Genomic DNA, 21,720 nt, shown 5'->3' on the forward strand with positions numbered 1-21,720 from the left:
ATGTGTTCAGAAAACATAAAGTAGATATTTCAGTGTCTTAGAAAAGAGGAAGACAAAGCAACTAGCATTAAGTGCTTTCTGTGTAGAAGGGAAGGTGCTAAAAGCTGGAAATATAAATACTATGAAAATAAAAGCCAGGCCATGCCCTCAAGGAGCTTACTTTTTAATGGGAGAAAACCAGGAATAAAAGGAAGCTGGTGGAGATAGGGGATAGAAGTGCTATTAGAAACAATGGATAAAAGGAATTAGAACATGAAAAGACACTTATGGATTTATTTGAACAGAAGAAAAGAGAACCAGGAGACACTCCTTAACGATCTGAGAGTTAAGAGTTTACTTAGCAATAGTATGGAAAATATATTCAACAAATCTGAGAAAATATGACTCAAAATGGTTCCTTTGACAGTTTAGTTTCTATATTGCAATAAAAATACTTATGGAATGTGACAGTTAACAAAAGGATATTTATTTTGATATAGCAGGGAAAAGATATTCAGCGATAATATCTAGTGCATTCACCTGAGCTGAATCAACAGCTTTCTAGGTCAAGCATCAAAGAAGAGCTAGAACTTCTCTTAGCTTTTTGTACTTAAGGCAACCTGGAAGTGATTTTTTAGAAAGTTTTCAGCAGAATTAGAATGTTATATATAGTAACAATAATAATGAACTATGATCAACCGTGAGCACCCTAACTTTTATAAGCAAGTCAAAGACAATTCCAAGAAACTTATAATGAAAAAAGCTATCTGCCACTATAGAAGAAACTGAGAGTCTGAATACAGATTGAAGCACACCATTTTTTACTTTATTTCTTTCATGATTTTTTTGTTGTCTTTTACAACATGGCAAACATGGTAATATGTATTGTGTAATAGCACATGGTATATAAACATGTTGTATTACCTCCCATCTCAGATGGAAAGTGGGAGAGAAGATGTCAAAAAACAATTATTTAAAATTGAATCAGCATATAATTTAAAGAAAGTTTTCAGTACTTGTTAAGTAAAAAATTAGTCCATTTCATATAGTGGAGGACTCTAGTAGGTATTCTTCCTACTTTACAGTGCTGATTGTTCTGGATATATCCATTTCTTCTTTTTCTTAAATGTATCTCATCAGAAGAGTGTATTGACTCTCATAATAATGGAATATCCATTTCTTGGATATCATTTCAATAATTTAACATTTTTATTAAATCATATATTTAGTACTTTAATAAGTTTTGATAAATTAATTATATTGTTAATTAAAGTATGGTAGCTCAGTGGATTGAGAGCCAGGCCTAGAGACAGGAGGTCTTAGGTTCAAATCCGGCCTCAGACACTTCCCATCTGTGTGACCCTGGGCAAGTCACTTGACCCCCATTGCCTACCCTTACCAATCTTCCACCTATAAGTCAATACACAGAAGTTAAGGGTTTAAAATTAAAAAAAAAAAGTAGATGCCAAGTAGTAGTAGGGATACAAATATTAAAGAATGAAATAATCCCTACTCAGAATGAATTTATGTAATGGTAGAAATTTCTACTTATCATTTTGTAGTATTTGTACTTTGAAATGGTAGCATGACTGTAACTTTTTGTGGTCTTGACCATTTAAAGACCATTGTAGAAAGTGTAGAAATTAAATATGTTGTTTGAAAAACCAAAATATTATAAAAGAGATGTATTCTTGGGCGTTCCTAAGGAGAAGAAACTTATATCCCAATAAGCCACAGTACTTATATCTTAATTTTCATATTTTAGATATCTATGGAATTACAGTTGCTTTTTAATACATACTGAAAAGTTACATGTTTGTTTTCAAAGTAAATAAATTGAGTCACTGCATTGTGTTTAGTGATTTGTTCTGTTAGAAGTAATGTTCCTCTCAAAGATAGAATTAGAAAATAATGTTCAAATAGCTGCATGAAATTGAAAAACTTTTGTATAAACAATGCAATTAGAATGAGAAGGCAAGCATTTTGGGGGAAATTTCTATGTAAAATGTTTCTGATAAGAATCTGATATCTAAGATATATAGACAATTAAATGAAATAGGTGGCCAAAGGCATTCCTTTGAATCTCCAAATTCTTAAATGATTAAAAAGATATGAACACTCAGTTTCCAAAAGAAAAATTACAAACAGTTAGCTAGATCAAAGAATTCTCCAAATCACATAATAGTATGAAAATAGTATTAATTTCTTGTATTTCATTTGCTAATCTTCTATCCTTTTTCCTTTCTGTTTAGCTGTAATGACAAATGAATTTAAATCCATTTAAAATATTTTTTAAAAGCCAAAAAGAATAGAAAAAGGATATGTTTTTGTTGTACCAGGATACAGAATGACAACTGAATGTCATTTGAACACATTTTTTCTGGTTCTATAACCACTTTGTCAAAGGTGAAGTATTAGTGCCTTGGGGAGAAATTTTCAGTGCCATTGCACAAAGGGCTCAGCAGCAGCTAGTGTAATATAATTACTGATATTTTAAAATGATGTGAAAGCTCTTATTGTGAAAACTAGTATGTTGAACCTAATTTCTAATAATAAGAAATCATCTTTATATTTAGTTGAGTAACTCCCTTATTCTATCAGGTAAATAGGAAGCCCATGTAATTCATTTTCAAGCTAAATTGAACCTATTTTTATTATTATTTATTAGACTATATTTCCTTTGTTTCTAGTAAATAATGGAGCTGTAACTAAAACTCAATTCTTTTATTTCCCTGTATAGGGCTCTTTCTTGTCAAATGGGGGGGGGGGGGGGGGAATTGAGAAATACAAGAGCATTATTTAATTGTTAACTTTTTAAACTTCCCTCAACAGAGCCTGCCCATAGAAGAATCAAAGATAATACTTAACCATAAGCAAGAAAAATGAAATTCCAAAACAAAATCTGTCACAAAAAAAGAAACCAAAAGTGACAAAGTTCAAGCCATAAAAAATTAAGAAAAAACACATTGTGAATGATTGCACATCAGCATAGACTTCTTGTTATTAACTCATTATTCTGTTTTGTTTTGTTTTGTTTTACTGGCTCTGTGATTGTTTAAAGAGCTTCTGGTAAGGAACTTTCTCTATCAAAGCAAGCTGCCATCTCTTCCACCTACAATCTTAGCTGCCAAGAGAATTAAGAGGTTGGCTAACTTGGCTAGTGTCCCACTTGTAGTCCAAGTCTTCCTAATTCATAGATCATCTCCATTATGTCATATTGACCCTTTCTGTGATTTATGGATTATAGAAAAGAGAGGAAGATCACATATGCTGATTTTTTTTAAAAGGAAACACTCATAGTGGTCAAGAGTTTTGATGTTCTCTCTTATCTTCCCTTATATAGTCAAAATCTCTTTTTAATCTTTTTAATATTTTCACTTTTGCTTTATTTTCTTTAGATTTTTTTTCTCATTTTTAAATCAATTGTCATTTTATCCAACCTAACAAAGGGATTAGAGCCTTAGCACAAGGGGGAGCATTGTATGCATGTTATACACATGTGTCCAGATGTCAGTTCTTAGTAAGAGCTAAGTATCCTTCTTCCCTCTGCCCCAGATAGCAACCTTCCAAGCTGGCCACAGCTCCTGCAAAGGTTAGCAGAGCATTTCCCTAAGCCTCATAGACAAAGAGAACTCATAGCTTTTCCTAGATGGGAGGATATACTCTGGGACATTGAAGAAAAAAACTTGCATTCTGTCTTCTCTGTGGCCCTAGCTCAAATCTTGCACTTAAAAGAGATAGGCTCATGACCCAAGTCAGAGACCACAGCTTTTTCCTCTTCATTTCATCCCTGAGAGTCTCTTCCTTAAGCAGCCTTGGGTAGGGCGGGGAGGAAATGCTTCTCTCCTTACTCATGTGTAATTGGAAATCATGTACCTTTGAACTACATTACCCAGGAGCCCACTGACTTCCTGTTGTTACATGCTGATGTAGATAGGCGGTAATGGGTGTCTAGGCCTCTTCCTGTGAGGGCAGCTGTGAACTTGGGACCTTTTGAACAGGTAGATTAGCTTGGGCACGTGGTTTTATTTTGTTATCTTATTATTCCTTTACTTCTAGTGATTATTAATAAATCTTATAAAAATATAATATTTGATGTTACCATATATATTCTTAAATTTTTACACTCAGGGAAGTTAGGAAATAATCTTATATTATAAAAACAAAATCAAGCTTCAAGCCTTGGGCAGAGGATTACAAAAGCAAAAGTGCTTGGGGGTGTCCCAGTTACCTACCTGGTTGGAAGTCATCCTCACAGTTCTAGGCTTACCCTCCTCCTTCACTAGTGGGTCCAAGACATAGGGTCACACAGTTAGCAGCCTCTTTATTGAGTATGGGAAAGCAGGGACTCCTACCTTCAGCAAATGATTTTTCTTTCAGAAAAATTTCCACAACCCCTGGTGGCTCTCTCAGAAATCCAGATATTATATGTTTAGGCACTTGGCAGGGTCCAGGTGGTATATCTGCCTTGATCAATGCAGATATAAGCCACAGATGTACACCTTTTTATATCATATGTGTATAAAGCCTCATATATAGATATATATAGTTCAGGACCTCAGCCTCACCAAGCAGCCATAGAACCTCTACTTAATAAATGTACTTCCTTAAGCTGTCCAGGTTCTTTAGCTAGATACCAGAGATGATGTGTGTGTGTGTGTGTGTGTGTGTGTGTGTGTGTGTGTGTGTGTGTGTGTGTAAAAATTCTTATGTGTTGTTTTTTCAATTACATGTAAAAATAATTTTTAATATTCATTTTTAAAATTTTTTGAGTCCAAATTCTCTCCCTCTTACTTGAGAAGTCAAACAATTTGATATAGATTATACATGTGTAGTCATGCCAAACATTTCTATATTAACCATGATGTGAAAGAAAACACAGACTAAAAAATAAAAAAAAACAAAAACAAAAATAAAGCTAAAAAATACGATTCAATGCATTCAGACTCTTTTTTAGTTCCTTATCTGGAGGTAGATAATATTTTTCATTATAAGTCTGTCAGAATTGCCTAGGATCATTATATTGTTGAGAATAGCCAAGTCATTTACAGTCAATCATTGTACAATATTACTGTCATTTTGTACAATGTTCTCTTGGTTCTCTACTTTGCCATCAGTTCATGACAGTCTTCCTGGGTTTTTCTGAAACTGTTTTGGTTGTTATTTCTTATAGCATAATAGGCATTCCATTGCAATTATATATCTCTTGTTCCACCAGTCAATGGGGATGATGTTGTTTGCTTTTTTAAAAGTTTGAAATAGGCTTCATAGAAGTAGCCTTTCATCTTTGTAAGCATCATTATGAATTGATAGGAAAAGGAGACATCAGAGATGATGTTCTTGTGGCTATGATGCTGTTCTGGCACCCAAATGTTCCAGTCTGAAAGCTTTTCCAGAGAGGACTAAGATGATTCCCAATCATCTTATATAAGGATTTCCTGAGCAGTCATTCCAGAAAAAGTATGATTTCTACTCTGTACAGCAGTGATGGGTTCTCTACACATAGACTTGATCATCAGAGGCAAAAATACAGTGGACAGTTACCTTGCATTAGCAAGTGGATAGACTGGCTATGAAGCTGAAGAAATCAATTAACAATGTCTCTGTCTTCTAGGACCACAGCAAACTTTACCTTGGAATAAAGGTTAAAGAGGCCTTATAGTGCTCAAATACATGTTCTTTACATTGATGAATATGCGCTGGATTAAAACCAAACAGGGTGACTAGTTCTATTCCTCATAGTTATTGTCAATGAAGTTCTTTATTATCTAGAGTTTTATAGCTTAAGGAAAGAACACAGCATCCAATACAAGTGATTGGGCCAGACTTAAAATTACTGCCATAGACACTATGGCAACCTTGTTTTGTGTAGGTAGAAACATGATTGAACTCAATAGATCTGGAATTCCAGTAACTGCACTTATCTCCATACATTCTCCACTTTGCCTCAGAAGCTTCAATACTATTTCAGCTTCATGTCTGCCCCCAAAACATTATAACTATTCAGCACAACTAAATGGGATATCTGTCTTCAGTGGGATGCTGCCGCCCCTCCCCCTATGAAGATAAGGTACATGATATGTAGAGTTTTTCAGTTAAAGATAGCACCTCCTTTTCATCCTACAAAGGCCTATGTGTCCTGCTATTTCATCTACAACTAGTCTTCCTTGGTTCTCTCCAGCCTTAGAGAAGGACATTGGTCATAACTTGGAGGTAGTAGTAACTCTTATCCTTGATGATAAAGATGAGCATGTGCTACCATGTAGATGAAAAGAACCATACTCATTAGGGGACCAATATCAAATACCTGCTTTGTTACCAGGTGGCTTGTAGCCTGATTGAAAGCAATGTTATGGAACACTCATTCCAAGGCTCATTCTTCCAGGAACACAGTGCCATCCACAGCCACATACTTTTTCTCTGGCTAGAGTAAACCTTGAATCTGACACCCTATTGGGGTCAGCAACATCCATCCTTGGTACCTTCTGGCCCTTCATGGTCTTAATATTGTCTTACTTTGACTCCTGGTCTTCTATATTCTTGCTGTTGGGTTCTAGATCAGTTGGGTATTGAGGACAGTCACCAAGAAATGGCATGAACCTCATCTGGCAGAGCCATGATAGAGCCAACTAGTTTACCTTTCCAAAGTGCTCAGCTTCCAGGTGTCTGTGCAAGAGATAATAAGGTATAGAAGAGAACTTTTCACCAATGCCTCTTGTGGGGCCCCATTGTATGGCTATCAGGAGGCACAGTAGGCATAGTCTACCTTCCAGTGATACTGACCTCCTAAATGTTAGGCTTTGCTTTATAATAACTTATACTAACATTTTATGTCTGTATACACATTTCCAATTATTTCTTTAGTAAATTTGTATTTTATTGTGTTTATATTTGATAAAATATAATAGATAATAGGCTTCATATCTAGGTAAACTTTTCAAAATACTGTTTGTAAGAGTACATTTTAACATGTTTTGAGGGAGAGAAACCTTTCTCTTTGTTAATCAGTTTGTTAATCAGTTCTTTGCTTCAGTCCTATTACATACAAACCTTCCTTCTTTCTCTTTGTAAAATATTTTATTTAGAGATGATGTATGCTTGATTTGCAAGAATAACTTTAATTTCTTTTTTTGGTTAGTTATTAAGATTACTACATTCCACCAGTCCAATACAGAAGAAAAATGTTGCGACTTCAGGACGTGAAGAATATACAGTGGCTTTTATTAAAAAACAGATTGAAGAATTCAACATAGGAAAGAGACATTTAGCCAACATGATGGGAGAAGATCCAGAAACTTTTTCCCAAGAGGATATTGATGTAAGTACAATTACTCTGTGGGGGAAATAATTTTGAAAAGCACATTACTTTAACATGAGCCAATGAGATCCCTTAATTTTAACCAAATTGCTGGATGAATAAAAAAAATTATTTATGCTTCTCAAGAAGGAAATATGGCTTTGAATAGAGATAATACTACTACTGCTGTGTTAGGTCAGACATCACACTACAGGATTGCCTTACTTGTGTTTTTTATTTCATGTAACTTGAATGAAAATGCCAAATTTGTGGGAAGTCCTATAAATAAACTTGGATTTTAGTATGTTAAGTGTTTTTAACATATACCTGCATTGTTAAAAAGGTTCCAGTGATTTGAGAATTGGCCTGGATTTTAGTTCTAGTTCCCCTATAGCCAGACTCGTTAAAGTATTATTACTTTAATGTTAAATTTTTTAAAAAACCATGAATAATTGTTGGTGATATTTGATTGCTAAGTAACCTGAGATAACTGGAGTAGTTCAATTTAACTAAAAACTATTTAGCTTGCTCTGATAAAAATGTCAGCTCTAACATCCATATAATCTTATTCTTAAATGTTATGAATAATTTATTACCAGGTATAAGAATCTTATTACAAAATCTAATCTTCATCAGAGTGTTAAAGTATATAGTAAGACATGATTCTTTTTTTATACAATTTAATTATTTTCATGTTGTCCAAAAGAGAACCTTGGTATAGGTTTTTCTCTTCACTCTTTGAAGCCCAGCTGAGTTGTAGGATTATAGGATTAGTAGCTGCTTTTTTGTGGGGGAGAAATGGAGGGATAGTAGTAATCACATGCTAATTTTTTGTTTAGGGTGATATGCCCACTTCATGAATGTCAGAAAGAAAATATCTTAACTGGTTACATCTTATAATTTCATTGCTGATTTTTAGTTATAGATATTAACAATAAGTAACAAGTACCAACCCAATCTATACTCAAAAATAAATTGAGCCTGATGGTTTTTAAAAGAGAAGGAGCTCACATTAAGATGTAATTTTGAAAAGGGGGGTTTTAAGCCATCCAAATGTTTTTTTAAAAAATCTTTATTTATTTTGATTTTCGATAAACTACCTTCTCAGAATGTTGAGGAGAGATCCTGGGTATATCATTTCTTTAGCTTTTCATTTTCCAAATAGAATATGGAGAATACCTAGGGCAAATTCAAGTGAGCTTAAGGGAGAGTTATCATAGCATTATTGTAGCAGAGTATTATTTGTCTAATTTTTTAAGTAGATCAAAATTTTCTAAGATATTAAGGATGCCTTTTTTGTAGAATCAACATGAATGTTAAAAGAGGATTTGGGCATCTTAAGAAAGCTACTTAATGGGTTTTATACATAATTAGAATATGAACTATATATGAATTCTTTAGAATGTAGAGTTAACAAGTTGGTCCAGACCGAACTTATTATTTTATGAAATTTTTTAGAAGCTAGTTTTTCCATACAACTGAATTAATTCCTAAAGTAAAAATAATAATAGCTATCAAGAGGGCTTAACATGTTAATTTATTTGATCCTCTTTGCCATCTTTTGAGATAGGGGCTATTGTTATATCTATCTTACTAATGAGAAACTGTAGTTGAGAGGGATTAAATGACTTACCTGGGACCATATAGCTAAGTGAATGTCTCTGGCCGGATTTGAAATTAGGTTTTTCTGAATCCAACTCCAACATAGTCTCCATTGTAGCTAACTAACTAGTTAATGATAACTAGAAGCATCAGTAAAACTCATATTTGTAAATATTTATGCTAAAGTACCTTTTGAAAACAAACTTTGAAGTAAATTGAAGCAAAACTAGATTAAGGATTTATTCTAGCAAGTTTTCCAGAAATTATTCTATACTTTACTTAGAAAAATAATAATGGTTCTATATCATAGGGTCACCAATCAATGGAGGTTAGTGTCAGTCAAGAAGATTAAATATCAAAGACGTAGTTTTGACTCTCAAATTAGAAATATGTTTCCTAGATATAATATGCTCATTGGTGGCAGTGTATTGAGATAATAATGACTGATGCTTATAAAGCACTGTAAAGATGGGGTATGGGACAAAAAGAGCCATCCCCCATCCTTACAGCACTTTAAGACTTGCAAAGTGCTTTAAATATATTATCTCATTTGATCTTCACACAACCTGAGAAGTAAGTGTTATTATTATCTTTTGTAATCTCAAAAACTGAAGGAAGGCAATATGTTAGGCAACTGGCCCAAGATTATACAACTAAGAAGTGTTTTTTATGAGGCATAATTCAAATTCAGATCTTTCTAGTCTACTATGCCACAAAATTGCATAGACTATGAAAGAACTAATTTTGTGTATTTGTACAAATATGTGAATATATTTGTAAGTATATAAGTAAGTACATACAAATGTTTGTAAGTCTCTTGTATTTAGTGATGAATCCAGAATGATATACTTGGAAAAAGAAAGTAACTCTGGAAAATGTAAATGCTAACTTGTGGTTATGTTTATTGGCCTATTTAACTTGACATGTTCCATTTGACTTTATAGTATATAAATATTGTATATATTCCTGTTATTAGTACAATTTGTAATGAACAAAACGCTAACCAAAACCCTTATTGATTCTTGCTTTTGTCCTTGAAGTATGTGTAATGTTGCTTATAAATCTTCTAGTCAATTTATTGGTGTATATAGTCCTAAATGATGTATGTAAATGAAATAGAAATCTGGAAGGTGAAAATTATGAAAAAAAATTGCCTCCTACAAGGATGATCAAGGCTTCTATGCTTTTATAGATATTTGCCATATTTAATTCTGTGAATTTTGCAGTCCAATCATACTGGCCTATTTACAGTTCTGCATACATGACACCTCCCTTCCTATAAAATGTAATGTCTAATCAGTTAACATAACCAAACTTGTTAGAATCATGTGTAATATTTAGAGTTGGGAGGCTCTGAGAACGGAAAAACTTCTACTCTGAAGTTAAGTACACAGCCTTTGTGCTATTTACTTCTGCTTTGTAAATTTCCCTTCATCCTCCCACCCCAGTTACTTTGAGGTTCAGTTTCCTTCCAACCCTGTTCCCAATTTCTTGGCTTCAGAACTGCTGGCTTATTCTAGAACTTCCTAGACCTTTCTTTAGGACCTGAGGCTTCCTTCCCCTGAGACAACCCTCTACTCCTACAACCTTCTCACCATGGGAAATCCCTCTGCAAGATCTATCCTCCTACCATTCTTTAGTTCCTCCTGGCATCTAATGGAGGTGCCCTGCCTAGCCTGCCTTCATTTCCTTCCCAGCCCTGTCCCTGACTACTTCTAGATTTCAGGCCCTCATACTAAAACTATCCTTCCTTCTCACCCAACCCTCATATTTTTCAGCTTTTTTTTTTCTTCCCACTTTATTTTGTTTAGGATATTTTTCTGTGGTTACATGATCCATGATTCCTCCACTCTTCCCTCCCCCTTCCTAGAGCTGACAAACAGTTCCACTGAGTAGCTTTCTTTCTAAGTTCCTCTGGATTGTTCTGTTACATTGCATTGTTGCTAGTAGAAAAGTTTATATTACATTCAATTGTGTCACGATGTATCAGTTTCTGTATACGATGTTCTCCTGATTCTGCTCCTTTCGCTCTGCATCAGTTCCTGGAGGTTGTTCCAGTTCACATGGAATTCCTCCAGTTCATTATTCCTTTGAGCATAATAGTATTCCATCACTAACAGATACCACAATTTGTTCAGCTATTCCCCAATCGAAGGACATTCTCTCATTTTCCAATTTTTTATCACCACAAAGAGTGCAGCTATAAATATTTTTGTACAAGTCTTTTTCCTTATTATCTCTTTGGGGTACAAACCCAGCAGTGGTATGGCTGGATCAAAAGGCAGATAGTCTTTTAAAGCCTTTTGGGCATAGTTCCAAATTGCCATCCAGAATGGTTGGACCAATTCACAACTCCACCAGCAATGCATTAATGTCCCAGTTTTGCCACATCCCCTCTAACATTTATTACTTTTTTTTGCTGCCATATTGGCCAGTCTGCTAGGTGTAAGGTGGTACCTCAGAGTTGTTTTGATTTGCATTTCTCTAATCAAGAGGGATTTACTTTTTCATGTGATTATTCATAGTTTTGATTTCATCATGTGAAAACTGCCTATTCATGTCCCTTGACCATTTGTCAATTGGGGAATGGTTTGATTTTTTTGAACAGTTGACTCAGTTCCTTATATATTTAGGAGTTCTTCCCAATTTAGAATGAAAGCTTCTTGAGGGTAAGGATTCCTTTTTCCTGGCATTTGTATCCCCAGCCCTTAGCTGAGATCCTGCCACATAGTAAGCACTTAATAAAAATTTGTTTTCTTTCTGTACCTTATGACTATCTTTCAAATCATTGAATTTGCTAAAAGTTTGCTGTTCCTATAGAGTGCTATCGTAGTTTGTTATGGGTAAACTTTTATGGCAGGAGGTATGATCTAGGGTTGCTTAGCTGAATAATGTGACATCCAGTAGAAAGCATGACTAAATAAAAATATGGAAGATGAAAAATTTTGAAAGCTTATCATTTAAGAAAAACTCAGGCAGATTTCTTGTGATTAACTATATCTTTCAAAAATATTTTTAAATATTCAATTCACGGATCTTCACTGTACTTTTGATTTAGTATGAACAAAAGGATACTCTAGTTTCTATGTAACATTTAGTCATTGAATAAAAAATTATAAAGCAAATCTGCCTATTCCAGTGGTTGTTTTTAAGCCAACTTACTATTAATAGTGCCATTAGTACTAACAAATATTTCCCAGAATCAGAACTTCTGAGGGAACTCAGAAGCCACCTAATGTAGCCCACCTTTTCATTTTACAGATGAAGAAACTGAGGCCCAGTTAAGGTACTTTCCTTACCCTGGTCAAACAGGTATATGTAGATACAGGATCAAATGATACCTTCTACATGAAAGATGGAGCACTAACTTTCATGTAGAAGCTATCATTTCAGCTGAATTTTGAGAAAACAACAAGGAATTCTAAGTGGCAGATAAAGGAGGGAGTGTGTTCATAGCCAACAAAGAGGCATATAAATTTGTAGATGGAATTTTGTGTGTGATGAATAGCAAGGAGGACAATCTGGCTGGACCTCAGAATGCTGGTAGGATTTGAACCATGTCTTCTGAGAAGATTTAAAAGTAAATAGACCATAGAATATTACAAGGTCTTGTAGTCTGTCCTCTATTTATATTTAATTTTCCCATTTGTAGCCAGATATTGAAAAATTTTAGGGGCATATGAATATTTGCTATATGTACATACTTAAACTTCTATTGTAAAAAAAATCACAAAAGCTATTTAGCCTAATTGGCAGCAAAATTATCAGACTTTATACTTGGAATAGTAATAATCCCTTCAGTATGCCTGTGTACCTTTATGTCTTTTTAGGGAGTCAGTTTATTCAAAGCATTTTAGAAATAGAACTTAATGTATCCTTACTTGTCTTTGATATTAAACATAGATTTTGAATTTTTTAACTACTACTGTATGAAATAGTAGTTAAAGACATTTCAATCATTTTGACTGTTTTGAATATAGAATTTACTAATGCTTATATTTGGGAATTAAAAGTTAAGTAGTACATTACTTTTGAATTTCAGGGAAAAAGCCAGCAAATTGATATATAACTGCAGAAGCCTACCAATTACTTTTTAATTGGTATTATAGACCTTGCTCTGAAACCAGAATGTTTTATTCTCCTAAGTGTGAATATGCTGTATGAAGTTTCTCTAATTGATTTGCTGTGCCCATTCCATTTGATGTATCATTTTTCACAATATTTCATAATTTGTGCTCATTTCTAATGAACAGAGTCGTTAGGACAGGCATGTCTAAGTACAACTGACAGCTAACATTAGGTGCCAGATGCAGTTTATAAAGCTATGTAGAACTGCAGAGAACAGTTTAAATAAATTAGCACCTGTACATTAGTCTCACTTGCTGGTAATTTATAAGCGAATCAGTAGAGATGACATTTAGGTAAGTCATTGATCAAGTTAACAGCTGCATACCCACTGCCCAGCTGGGATACCTAATTAATAGAGATTGCAGTCTTGACCCAGTGCTTCTCCCTGTTTGAGTCTGTAATCTTTTTTTAGTTCTCAATTTAAGCTTAAGGATGTTGTAAATACTTTGCCTTCATTTCAGCAGACCATCAGAATCATTGGTATTCTAGTTTAATTTTGAAAATGTAACTAATATTTTTACTAATCAAAGATTATATTAAGCTTTATGGTCTATATAGATTAACTTTTATTATTACTTGTTTCATGTGTATATAGCCTTTTGTTCAATGTAAGAATCTATATTGTATAGTATTTTCAAAAAACTAGAAGATTCATTTTCTGATCTTCTATTTAATATAAATATTATACATTATGGTCTGCTGAAATGAAGGCAAAGTATTTACAACATCCTTAAGCTTAAATTGAGAACTAAAAAAAAGATTACAGACTCAAACAGGGAGAAGCACTGGGTCAAGACTGCAATCTCTATTAATGTAAGTTCAATGTAAGAATCTATATTGTATAGTATTTTCAAAAAACTAGAAGATTCATTTTCTGATCTTCTATTTAATATAAATATTATACATTTTAGTTTTGGAAAAGTCATTTTTAAGTGATTAGCTAACTATTGAAGCCAAATTAGAATACTTTTCAGAAAGTAACTTCAAGTAGAAACACTTAATAATTTTGCCAAGTTACTCCATTAAAAGAAATTAATTTCTTACGTATCTGGTCATATTAGATAAGATATTTTTTAAATAAGAAATTAATACTAATGAATAGTTTACTTACATGGAAAATAAATTTCTCCTCTCCCAGAATATGAAAGAAAATGTGGTAAATTTAGTTTCATTCTAGTTCTTTAGATTAAATTATAGTTTTATTCAAAAGATCCATATTCCAAGTTTCATCCTGTTAGAAATATATCTTATGGATATGTAACTGGCATTTAACTTCAAATGTATTTTCATTTTCTATGATCCAAAGGAGAGTTTTTTTCAGTATTTTTAAACCACGAAAAGAAATAATTTTTTAACTTAAAAATTATTTCTTCAAAATAGTTTCGATTTCGTCTCTTTTGTAATATCTACCATCCAAAAGTAGATAAGCTAAGAGCTTGATTCTGCTTGATTATTCTTTTCACATTATGTTTGTTGTTTAGTTTTAAACTTTAAAGTTTTTTCCTGGTTGCAGTTTACTTATTTTAATACTTATGATGTAATTTAAGAAATACTCTCAATGTGCAATCTACTTATGAAAAAGTTCTCCCAATACAATGGTCTCTGGTTTGTCGATTAAGCTGCTCTTTTCTATTCATTTTTTTTCCTTTTTCTTTGACTCTCCCTGTTTTATAGTTGACAGTCTTTTATTGCTGATATTCAGTTTAAAATTAACTTTCTTCTCAGTTAATTATAGTATCTGGTAGAGGGCAAGAGAAATAAGATTGCTACTGGTTTGAAGCAGTAATGCTAAAAAGATTTTCAGTCAGGGTCATAAGATCATAGATCTAGAGCTGGAAGAAACCTTAGACCCCATTTAGTTCAGGTCTTAGATTTTAGAGATGAGGAAACTGAAAGCCAGAGAAGTTAATGACTTGTTTAAGGTTATACATTAAATGATAGAGGCTTGAACCTATCTTTTCTGACTCCAAATCCAGAGCTCTGAGATTTAGCGTCTTATGCTAAGAACAACATTCTTCAGGGCAAGAGTTCTTAACCTTTTTTTGTGTATACCCCTTTTTCATATTTCCTTTTGGCAGTCTGGATCCCTTCTCATAGATAAATGTATAAATGATAATACATAGAATTACAAAGTTATCAAAATAGTTACCAAAAAAAATTTTTTTAAGTTCGCATAACTGAGGTTAAGAACTTCAGCTTTATAGAAATTAGTTGAGGGGGTTGCTGGGAGATATTGGTTGGTCTAGAAAGAGGGAGACACATCTCAATGCTAAGGATATGTCACATACAAGACCTGTTTCTTTGTCCCATTGAAATTTGTCTGCAAAGATCAGTTGTCACTAGTTTCATTTTAGTTAAATGAAACAACACAGATTTAGAAATTAGTAGGATGTGAGTTCTTTGATTTTAGGGACTATTTCGTTTTTATGTTTGGGTTCTCTTTGCCTAGTATAGCACCTGTCCCATAGTAAGTACTTAATAAGTTCTTGTCAAATTTGCTTGCAAAATAAAAATGAAAAAATAAAAAAAATGCGTTAAGTGAGCAATGTTTTGTCTGTCAGTATCGGACAATTCTTGATTAGCTAAACAATATTAACATTTGTACTTACAGAGAATTAAAATGACTTAAAATCATATAAAAATAGCGAGTCTTCTGTTTGAGTTGCTTGTATTTTTAATTTTTAATTGCTATTTTTTCTTTATTCATCACTTTGATTTCCCAAAATATCCTCACTTATCTATCCCGAGTACTATTTCTTAATAAAGAATAAAAAAAGGGGGGAAAAGCCACTTTAGAAAAAATAACAAATACATCAGCTGAATCTGCCAGGATATTTAGTGCTAAACACCACCAGTAGTCATCCACTTCTCTAAAGAAAAGAAAAAGCATTTCCTCCATGAAACTGTCATTATTTCCTTTAACCAGGTTTGATCTCTCCTTTACTTCCGTACTTTATCTAGACCTCTTATAGTATTTGGCATTTACTGTTAACTCCTTTTATGATTCAGTTGCAGTCATATCTTTGATTTAGTAGTTAAATCCTGGTTCATCCTTTGTTTCAAAGTTATATCACAAAGATGACGACTTGGATTGGACTTAAGTGAGGCAGAGTTGCACAAAGTCTCCAGCCTCACACTTTTTTAGTCAGGATGATTAGTGATGACCCAAGATGTAGTGGATGACCTTGGCATTTTTGTCATTTGACTAAGCTCTAGGGCAGTGACTAAGCTCTAGACCTTTTAGAGACTGAGTGCCCAAACTGCAGCCCTAGCGCTGCATGTGAGCCACCCCCATACCTCAGACAGGGAGGGAGGAAGGGCTCCCATAGGGCTGCTGGGCAAAGAGGCAGGTGATGAGAGAAATGTTCTCAGGCTTAGTGGAGAGAGGGAAGGGAGGAGCCCCCTCTGGCACAGGTGCCACAGATTCAGTTCTGCAGCACAGCTCTAGGGGCTCCACAGCACCTGCTTCAACCTCCTTCATGGTCATTAGAACAAATTGTTCTCATCTATTCATTCTGCCAGGGGAAGTTTCACATGCTTGGGGTAGAAATCTCCCTAAGTAACTGATGAGTTTCTTGCTATGCAAATTGCAAGAAAAAATCCTAGGGAGCTGATTGGAACACTTAGAAATTAAGTGACTTGTATAGAGTCACACAGGTCATAAATATCAGAGTAAGAATTTGAACCCTCATCTCTTGAATTCAAGTCAAATACTTTATTACACTACCTTCTTCTTACTTGTGCTTATACCATTCCTAATAGATTGTAATCTTCTTGAAGTGAATTTTTTAAAAATACTTTTTCTTTTTTTTAATTTTGAACTCAGAAATATCAGCAAGAATCCATATATGTTTTCTATGCTTTGCCAGTCTACCTACTTTTGTGCCCTCCTGGCCCCAAGTTCTTACTGTTTTGCCTCAAGTTGCTTCCTGCTATGTGTTTTATCTCTTCCATTAGTACAGAAGCTCCTTGAAGACAAGGGCTATCTCACTTTTGTTTCTGTATTCCCAGTGCTTAGCACAGTGCTTGCTGTATCATAAACACTTAATAAATCCTGTTATGTTCACCCTAGTTGGTTTCTTAACCACCTTCTGCATGGGCTTTTGTCATAGCCTCCTAATTGATTCCCCTAATTTCAGTGTTTCCATTCTCTAATTCATCCTACACACTGCTGCCAAATTAATACTTCTTAAGGTACTGAAGGCCAGCCAGCTTCCTTCCACATTTAAGAATCTTCACTGTCTCCTTGTCTCTATGATAAAATAAAAATTCCTCTGTTTGGCCCTAATCTGCCTTTCTAAGATTCTTAAATTTTGCTGTTTTCCACAAACTATGTTTCTACTAAAAATGGTCTGCTTTATTCTTCCTTGAATACAGTGTTTATTTCCAGTCTCCATGCCTTTGCCATTCCCCAGTGCCTGGAATGTTCTCCTTTGCCATCATTTTTTAGAATGCATAGATTCCTTCAGAACTCAGTTCCATATAGGAAGCCTATTCTGATCCCTTTTCACTAACTTCACCCTAAAAATTACTTGTATTGTATGTAGGTATATATTACATAATATATACACACAGATGTTGTTTTTTTCCTCAATAGATTATAAGCTTCTTGAGGGAAGGGTCTTTGGGGGGCTTTTTTCTGAATATTTTTTTCTTTTTTGTATTTTTTTTTATTCCTAGCATCTAGCACCATGCTTGTTAAATAAATTAATGGGTTTACCCAAGGCCTCGTGGGCAGAACTGAAATCTAACCAGGTGTTCATATTCCACAGTGTAAATTATTTCCACTGTACCATTTGGCTTCTTACTCTTTTAAGTTATAATTCTGAATCATTTCCAAAAGAAGATATTTTTACTAGTGTAAGAATTTGTAGAAAATAATTCTCCTGGGCTTTGAAAGCATATTCTACCCTGAAACTACTATTTTTTGTTAGTTTCTGTTTGTTACAAATTTTCTATGAAATATTATGTTCAGTATAAGCCATATAAAACAACTTCAGGAGAAACTTGTATCTCAAGCAAATTTGTCCAGTTAAGAGTGTGTGTGCGTGTGTGTGTACATGTGTGTGTATTCATGTACATACATACACACAGAGAGACAGACAGGTGCAGAAACAAAAGTAAAAGTGTATAAAATGTTAAAGTTTCTTTGGAGCACATAGTGTGTACAGATAAATATATAATATTAGGAAGACAATGAAGGCAACAAAAGGAGGATCCAGACAAAAGTGCTGTAGGAACTTTTGAGGATGGGGTTGGGGTGGGAAGGATTAGGAAAGGCTACACTGATCCTGAGCTAGGCATTGAAGGAATCTGAAAGGCCCACTGAGGAAGGGCAGTCCATTCTAAGCATGGAGGTTTCACATTGTTGTGAGGAAGATTTGATTAGGTATTGATTAGGAATTAAGTTGGAAGTAGCAGGAAGGAGTTGGAGCTGGGAATTCCAGGTTGGAATGAAGGAGCAGGAAGAAGGGACTTGGCCCTGAGTGAGGACTCCATTAGTGGTAGGCAAAAACTGTTGCCAGCCTGGGAGACCTCAGAGCAAAGGACACCCTGCTTCCTGTTTTCCCTTGGGATCCTGAGTGTGGCATCTAACAAAAAGAACAAAATCTACAGAGCCAAGGGAGGAGGAGAAGTTTGAGAACTGGTGGATAGTGCTTCAAGCAAAACCTTCTCTACTTGGTACCTGAGACAACCTAGCTCCTGGCATCCAGAGATCATCAGTGGATTGCAGTGAGAATCCCAAAGCCACAAAGCCCTAGCTGTACTCAAGCCTGGCAGGTTCTAGGTTTGAGGCAGAAACCCAGAGACTCCATTTACAGCTCCTTGGGCCCTGTTAGTTTAGATCACTTAGATTAGTGTAGTAGAATAAGTCCTTCCCTGTCCCTGTGGGTTTTGTTATTAGGTGTTAAGGTTTTAGAGTAGACATTCCTATCCCTCCTTTTGTTGTTCCTAATTAAACCTAGTTTCATCCTGTTACCTTGTCTGTTGAATTTAAGGCCTCTGGCCAGAGTGACAGTTGGCTGTTATTTTTTCAGTTGGGAGTAGCTTAGCTGTACAAGTCTTCAATGTTCAGTTTTAGTCTCTCTTAAATCCCAGAGTGTGTTCCCACAAACCCCTTGGTTAATTTATAATATCCCTGGTGACCCCATTACCTTACTTATATTTTCCTACAACATCAAAGTCACAGAATCACAGAATGATAAAAAAAACTGTCCAGGCCAAGAATTCCCTGGAGTGGTCATCCAGCTTTCATTTGAGGATCTCCAGTGGTAACCTACAGCATCCCATTTGGATAACTCTTCCCTATATGGGGCCCTACCTCCCATTCTCCCCAAATTGCTTTTTTCTTAATAAAGAAAGCAGGTACAAAATTCAAATTGAAGAATTCTCTCTTCTCTCCCTTATCCATAATTTTCATCACGTTTACTCCAAACCATAATACTGTAAAAGGGAAAAGGAGATTTTGGTTTGATATTAATATTTAAATGAGTGGTCGCCAGGGAATTGATTCAATTCCTAAGTGATTTTTAGTAATTTATAAAATATAAGAGAGTGTGGAAGTAGAGAGATGTGAAGAGGATAGAGTAAGAGATCTAGCTTAATGAGCTAGACTATGTGCTCAATCCCTGGCTTTACTTCTGCAGGGCTTCAGAGGCCCCAGCTGGAGAGCCTAAAAGTCAATTAACAAGAGTTTTAGCCCTGAGGGCTTCTTCCCAATCAAGGGCCCCTCCAGAGGTTAGTACCTTCAGGGAAACTAAAAGCCTTTTTTACTCACCACATGTAGTTCTAAGGGAGAGATTTAAGAGCAGTTTCACCAAGTCCAAGGTCCCAGCCAGAGCTCCTCCAGGTCCAGTTCTAGGCCAAAGAGAAGAACAGAATACCCACTTGAGCTTCAGCTCCAGAAACCGAAAACTGACTTACAGGAAATTGTCACTCCCTTTTAAAAGTGCTTCTTTTGCATCAGTTCCTGTGCCTTCCTCTAGTTTGTGTGTCCAATCACAACAAATGCTTTGCTTAGGACTGCCCAGGAGGCAGTCAGTCAATTCTAATTCGTCACCCACTTTCACACATGTGGGTTACAGACTTCCCCACTTGTGAATTAAGTGGTAGTGTTTACAACTTTGGTGATTAAATCTAAAAATGAGTAGGGTAGATTTAATCCCATTCTCATAATCCCCCTGTGATCATTTGGGAGACTTGTCTCACCAATTGATAATTTAATGTAATCATCTTGTACCCCTAAAAATCTTCTAACTACAATAGTTAGAGATAAGAGGGAAGTAGAAGAGCTAGAAAGAAAGCAAAACCAATGTTTTGCTAGGAGCATTGACAAAAAGCCAATTAGGGGGCAATCCCCCTTGGCATACAAATTACATTCAGAATAATTGTATTCAATCCCCTTAAGTTCAATCAATTGCACTCCAAAGTTCATTCTGGATCGTCTTGATTCAGTGTAGGTTTCTGCAGGCATCTTTCTCCAAATAGTTCATTTTCTGAATTCAAGGAATTAGCAAGCTTCTTTTTCTGAAAATTTTCTTGAACAAAATTTGAATTCTTGGATTTTTATGAAAATACAGTTCCCCCTGAAGAGGATGTTGACCAACACCCAGATCAGCTCAGTATACATCGTTGAGTTATGGGATAAATAAGTCAATTATCAAAGAAAAACAAATAGAAGAAAAAATAAACTTTGGGAAATAAATTCAAAATCAGAATCAAAATATCAAAAACCTATGTATATAAAAATTTCTGAGTAAACAAGAATAAATTCATAACAGGCCCTTGGAGTAGAGTCCAATTTAATAAATTTATAATAGGCCTTTGGATTAGGATCCAATTAAATTAATTTCTGTCCCATAAATCTATAGGAAAAAAATGCAGTAATATTGCACTTTCCCATTGGCAGCCAAGACTACAGGAAGTTGCCATATTATAAGAGAACAAAGGACTAGATTTTCGTGTAAAAGGGAAATGTCATTCCCTGGTCTGATTTACCTTCATTCTTAGGGCTAGGGGAGCCTGAACAGCCGATTTTTAGGTACTTGATAGAAAGTATTTCACAAAGAGTGTGGTTCAAGGAGTTCTGTGTCTTAACATATGTTATGTTAACTGCAGCCTTGAGTCTCACACTATGTTCAAGTTCTTTCATATTGGTGTAGAAGTTCATCAATCCTACCTGGATTTGTTTCATCTTTTGACCTATGCGCCCTTTTTTGGCACTATTCAGGTTAAGTCCATACTTCTATGGCTCTGTATAGATTCTCATCAATTCCATTGGGATTGGTTGGTCTTCTTGACCTTGTGCTCTTGGCCCTCTATAGTGGCTCTTTTGTTCCCTTCTGGAATCAGGCAGAAACATTATTCACAGTCCCATAACATTTATCAATAAGTGGCAGGTTTCCATAGTCTAAAGTTTTTTGGGTATGAATTAATATTAGAAGAGATGTATCTTAAACTTATCTTACTGCAAAATAAAAAAAAGATTAATATTGATTATACATGTACTTTAAGTACAAGAAATAAGAAAAAAAGGAAAAATAATCAAATATTCTATTAGAAAAATAAAAGGCAATAATTTTAAAAAATTCAGGAAAAATACAATATGTTTCCAAAAACTGGTGTCCATTTGTCTGTGGAATTTTATCCCTAATTCATGTGACAGGATATAATACATCGGTTTCAGTAGAAGATGCTCTCTTTACATGTGAGCA

At 34.7% G+C, this 21,720-nt stretch overlaps 1 protein-coding gene across 1 annotated transcript in view; it reads left to right on the plus strand.

Annotated features, from left to right (window-relative positions):
- Positions 1 to 21,720, plus strand: part of MRPS9 (mitochondrial ribosomal protein S9) — a 96,303-nt gene that overhangs the window by 17,771 nt on the left and 56,812 nt on the right. The window contains exon 2 of the mRNA XM_044670470.1: positions 7,118 to 7,297. Within this exon, the coding sequence (XP_044526405.1) occupies positions 7,118 to 7,297 (180 nt within the window). The remainder of the gene's footprint in view (positions 1 to 7,117; positions 7,298 to 21,720) is intronic.

Source organism: Gracilinanus agilis, chromosome 3 (assembly GCF_016433145.1).
Source record: "Gracilinanus agilis isolate LMUSP501 chromosome 3, AgileGrace, whole genome shotgun sequence".
Classification (NCBI taxonomy): domain Eukaryota; kingdom Metazoa; phylum Chordata; class Mammalia; order Didelphimorphia; family Didelphidae; genus Gracilinanus; species Gracilinanus agilis.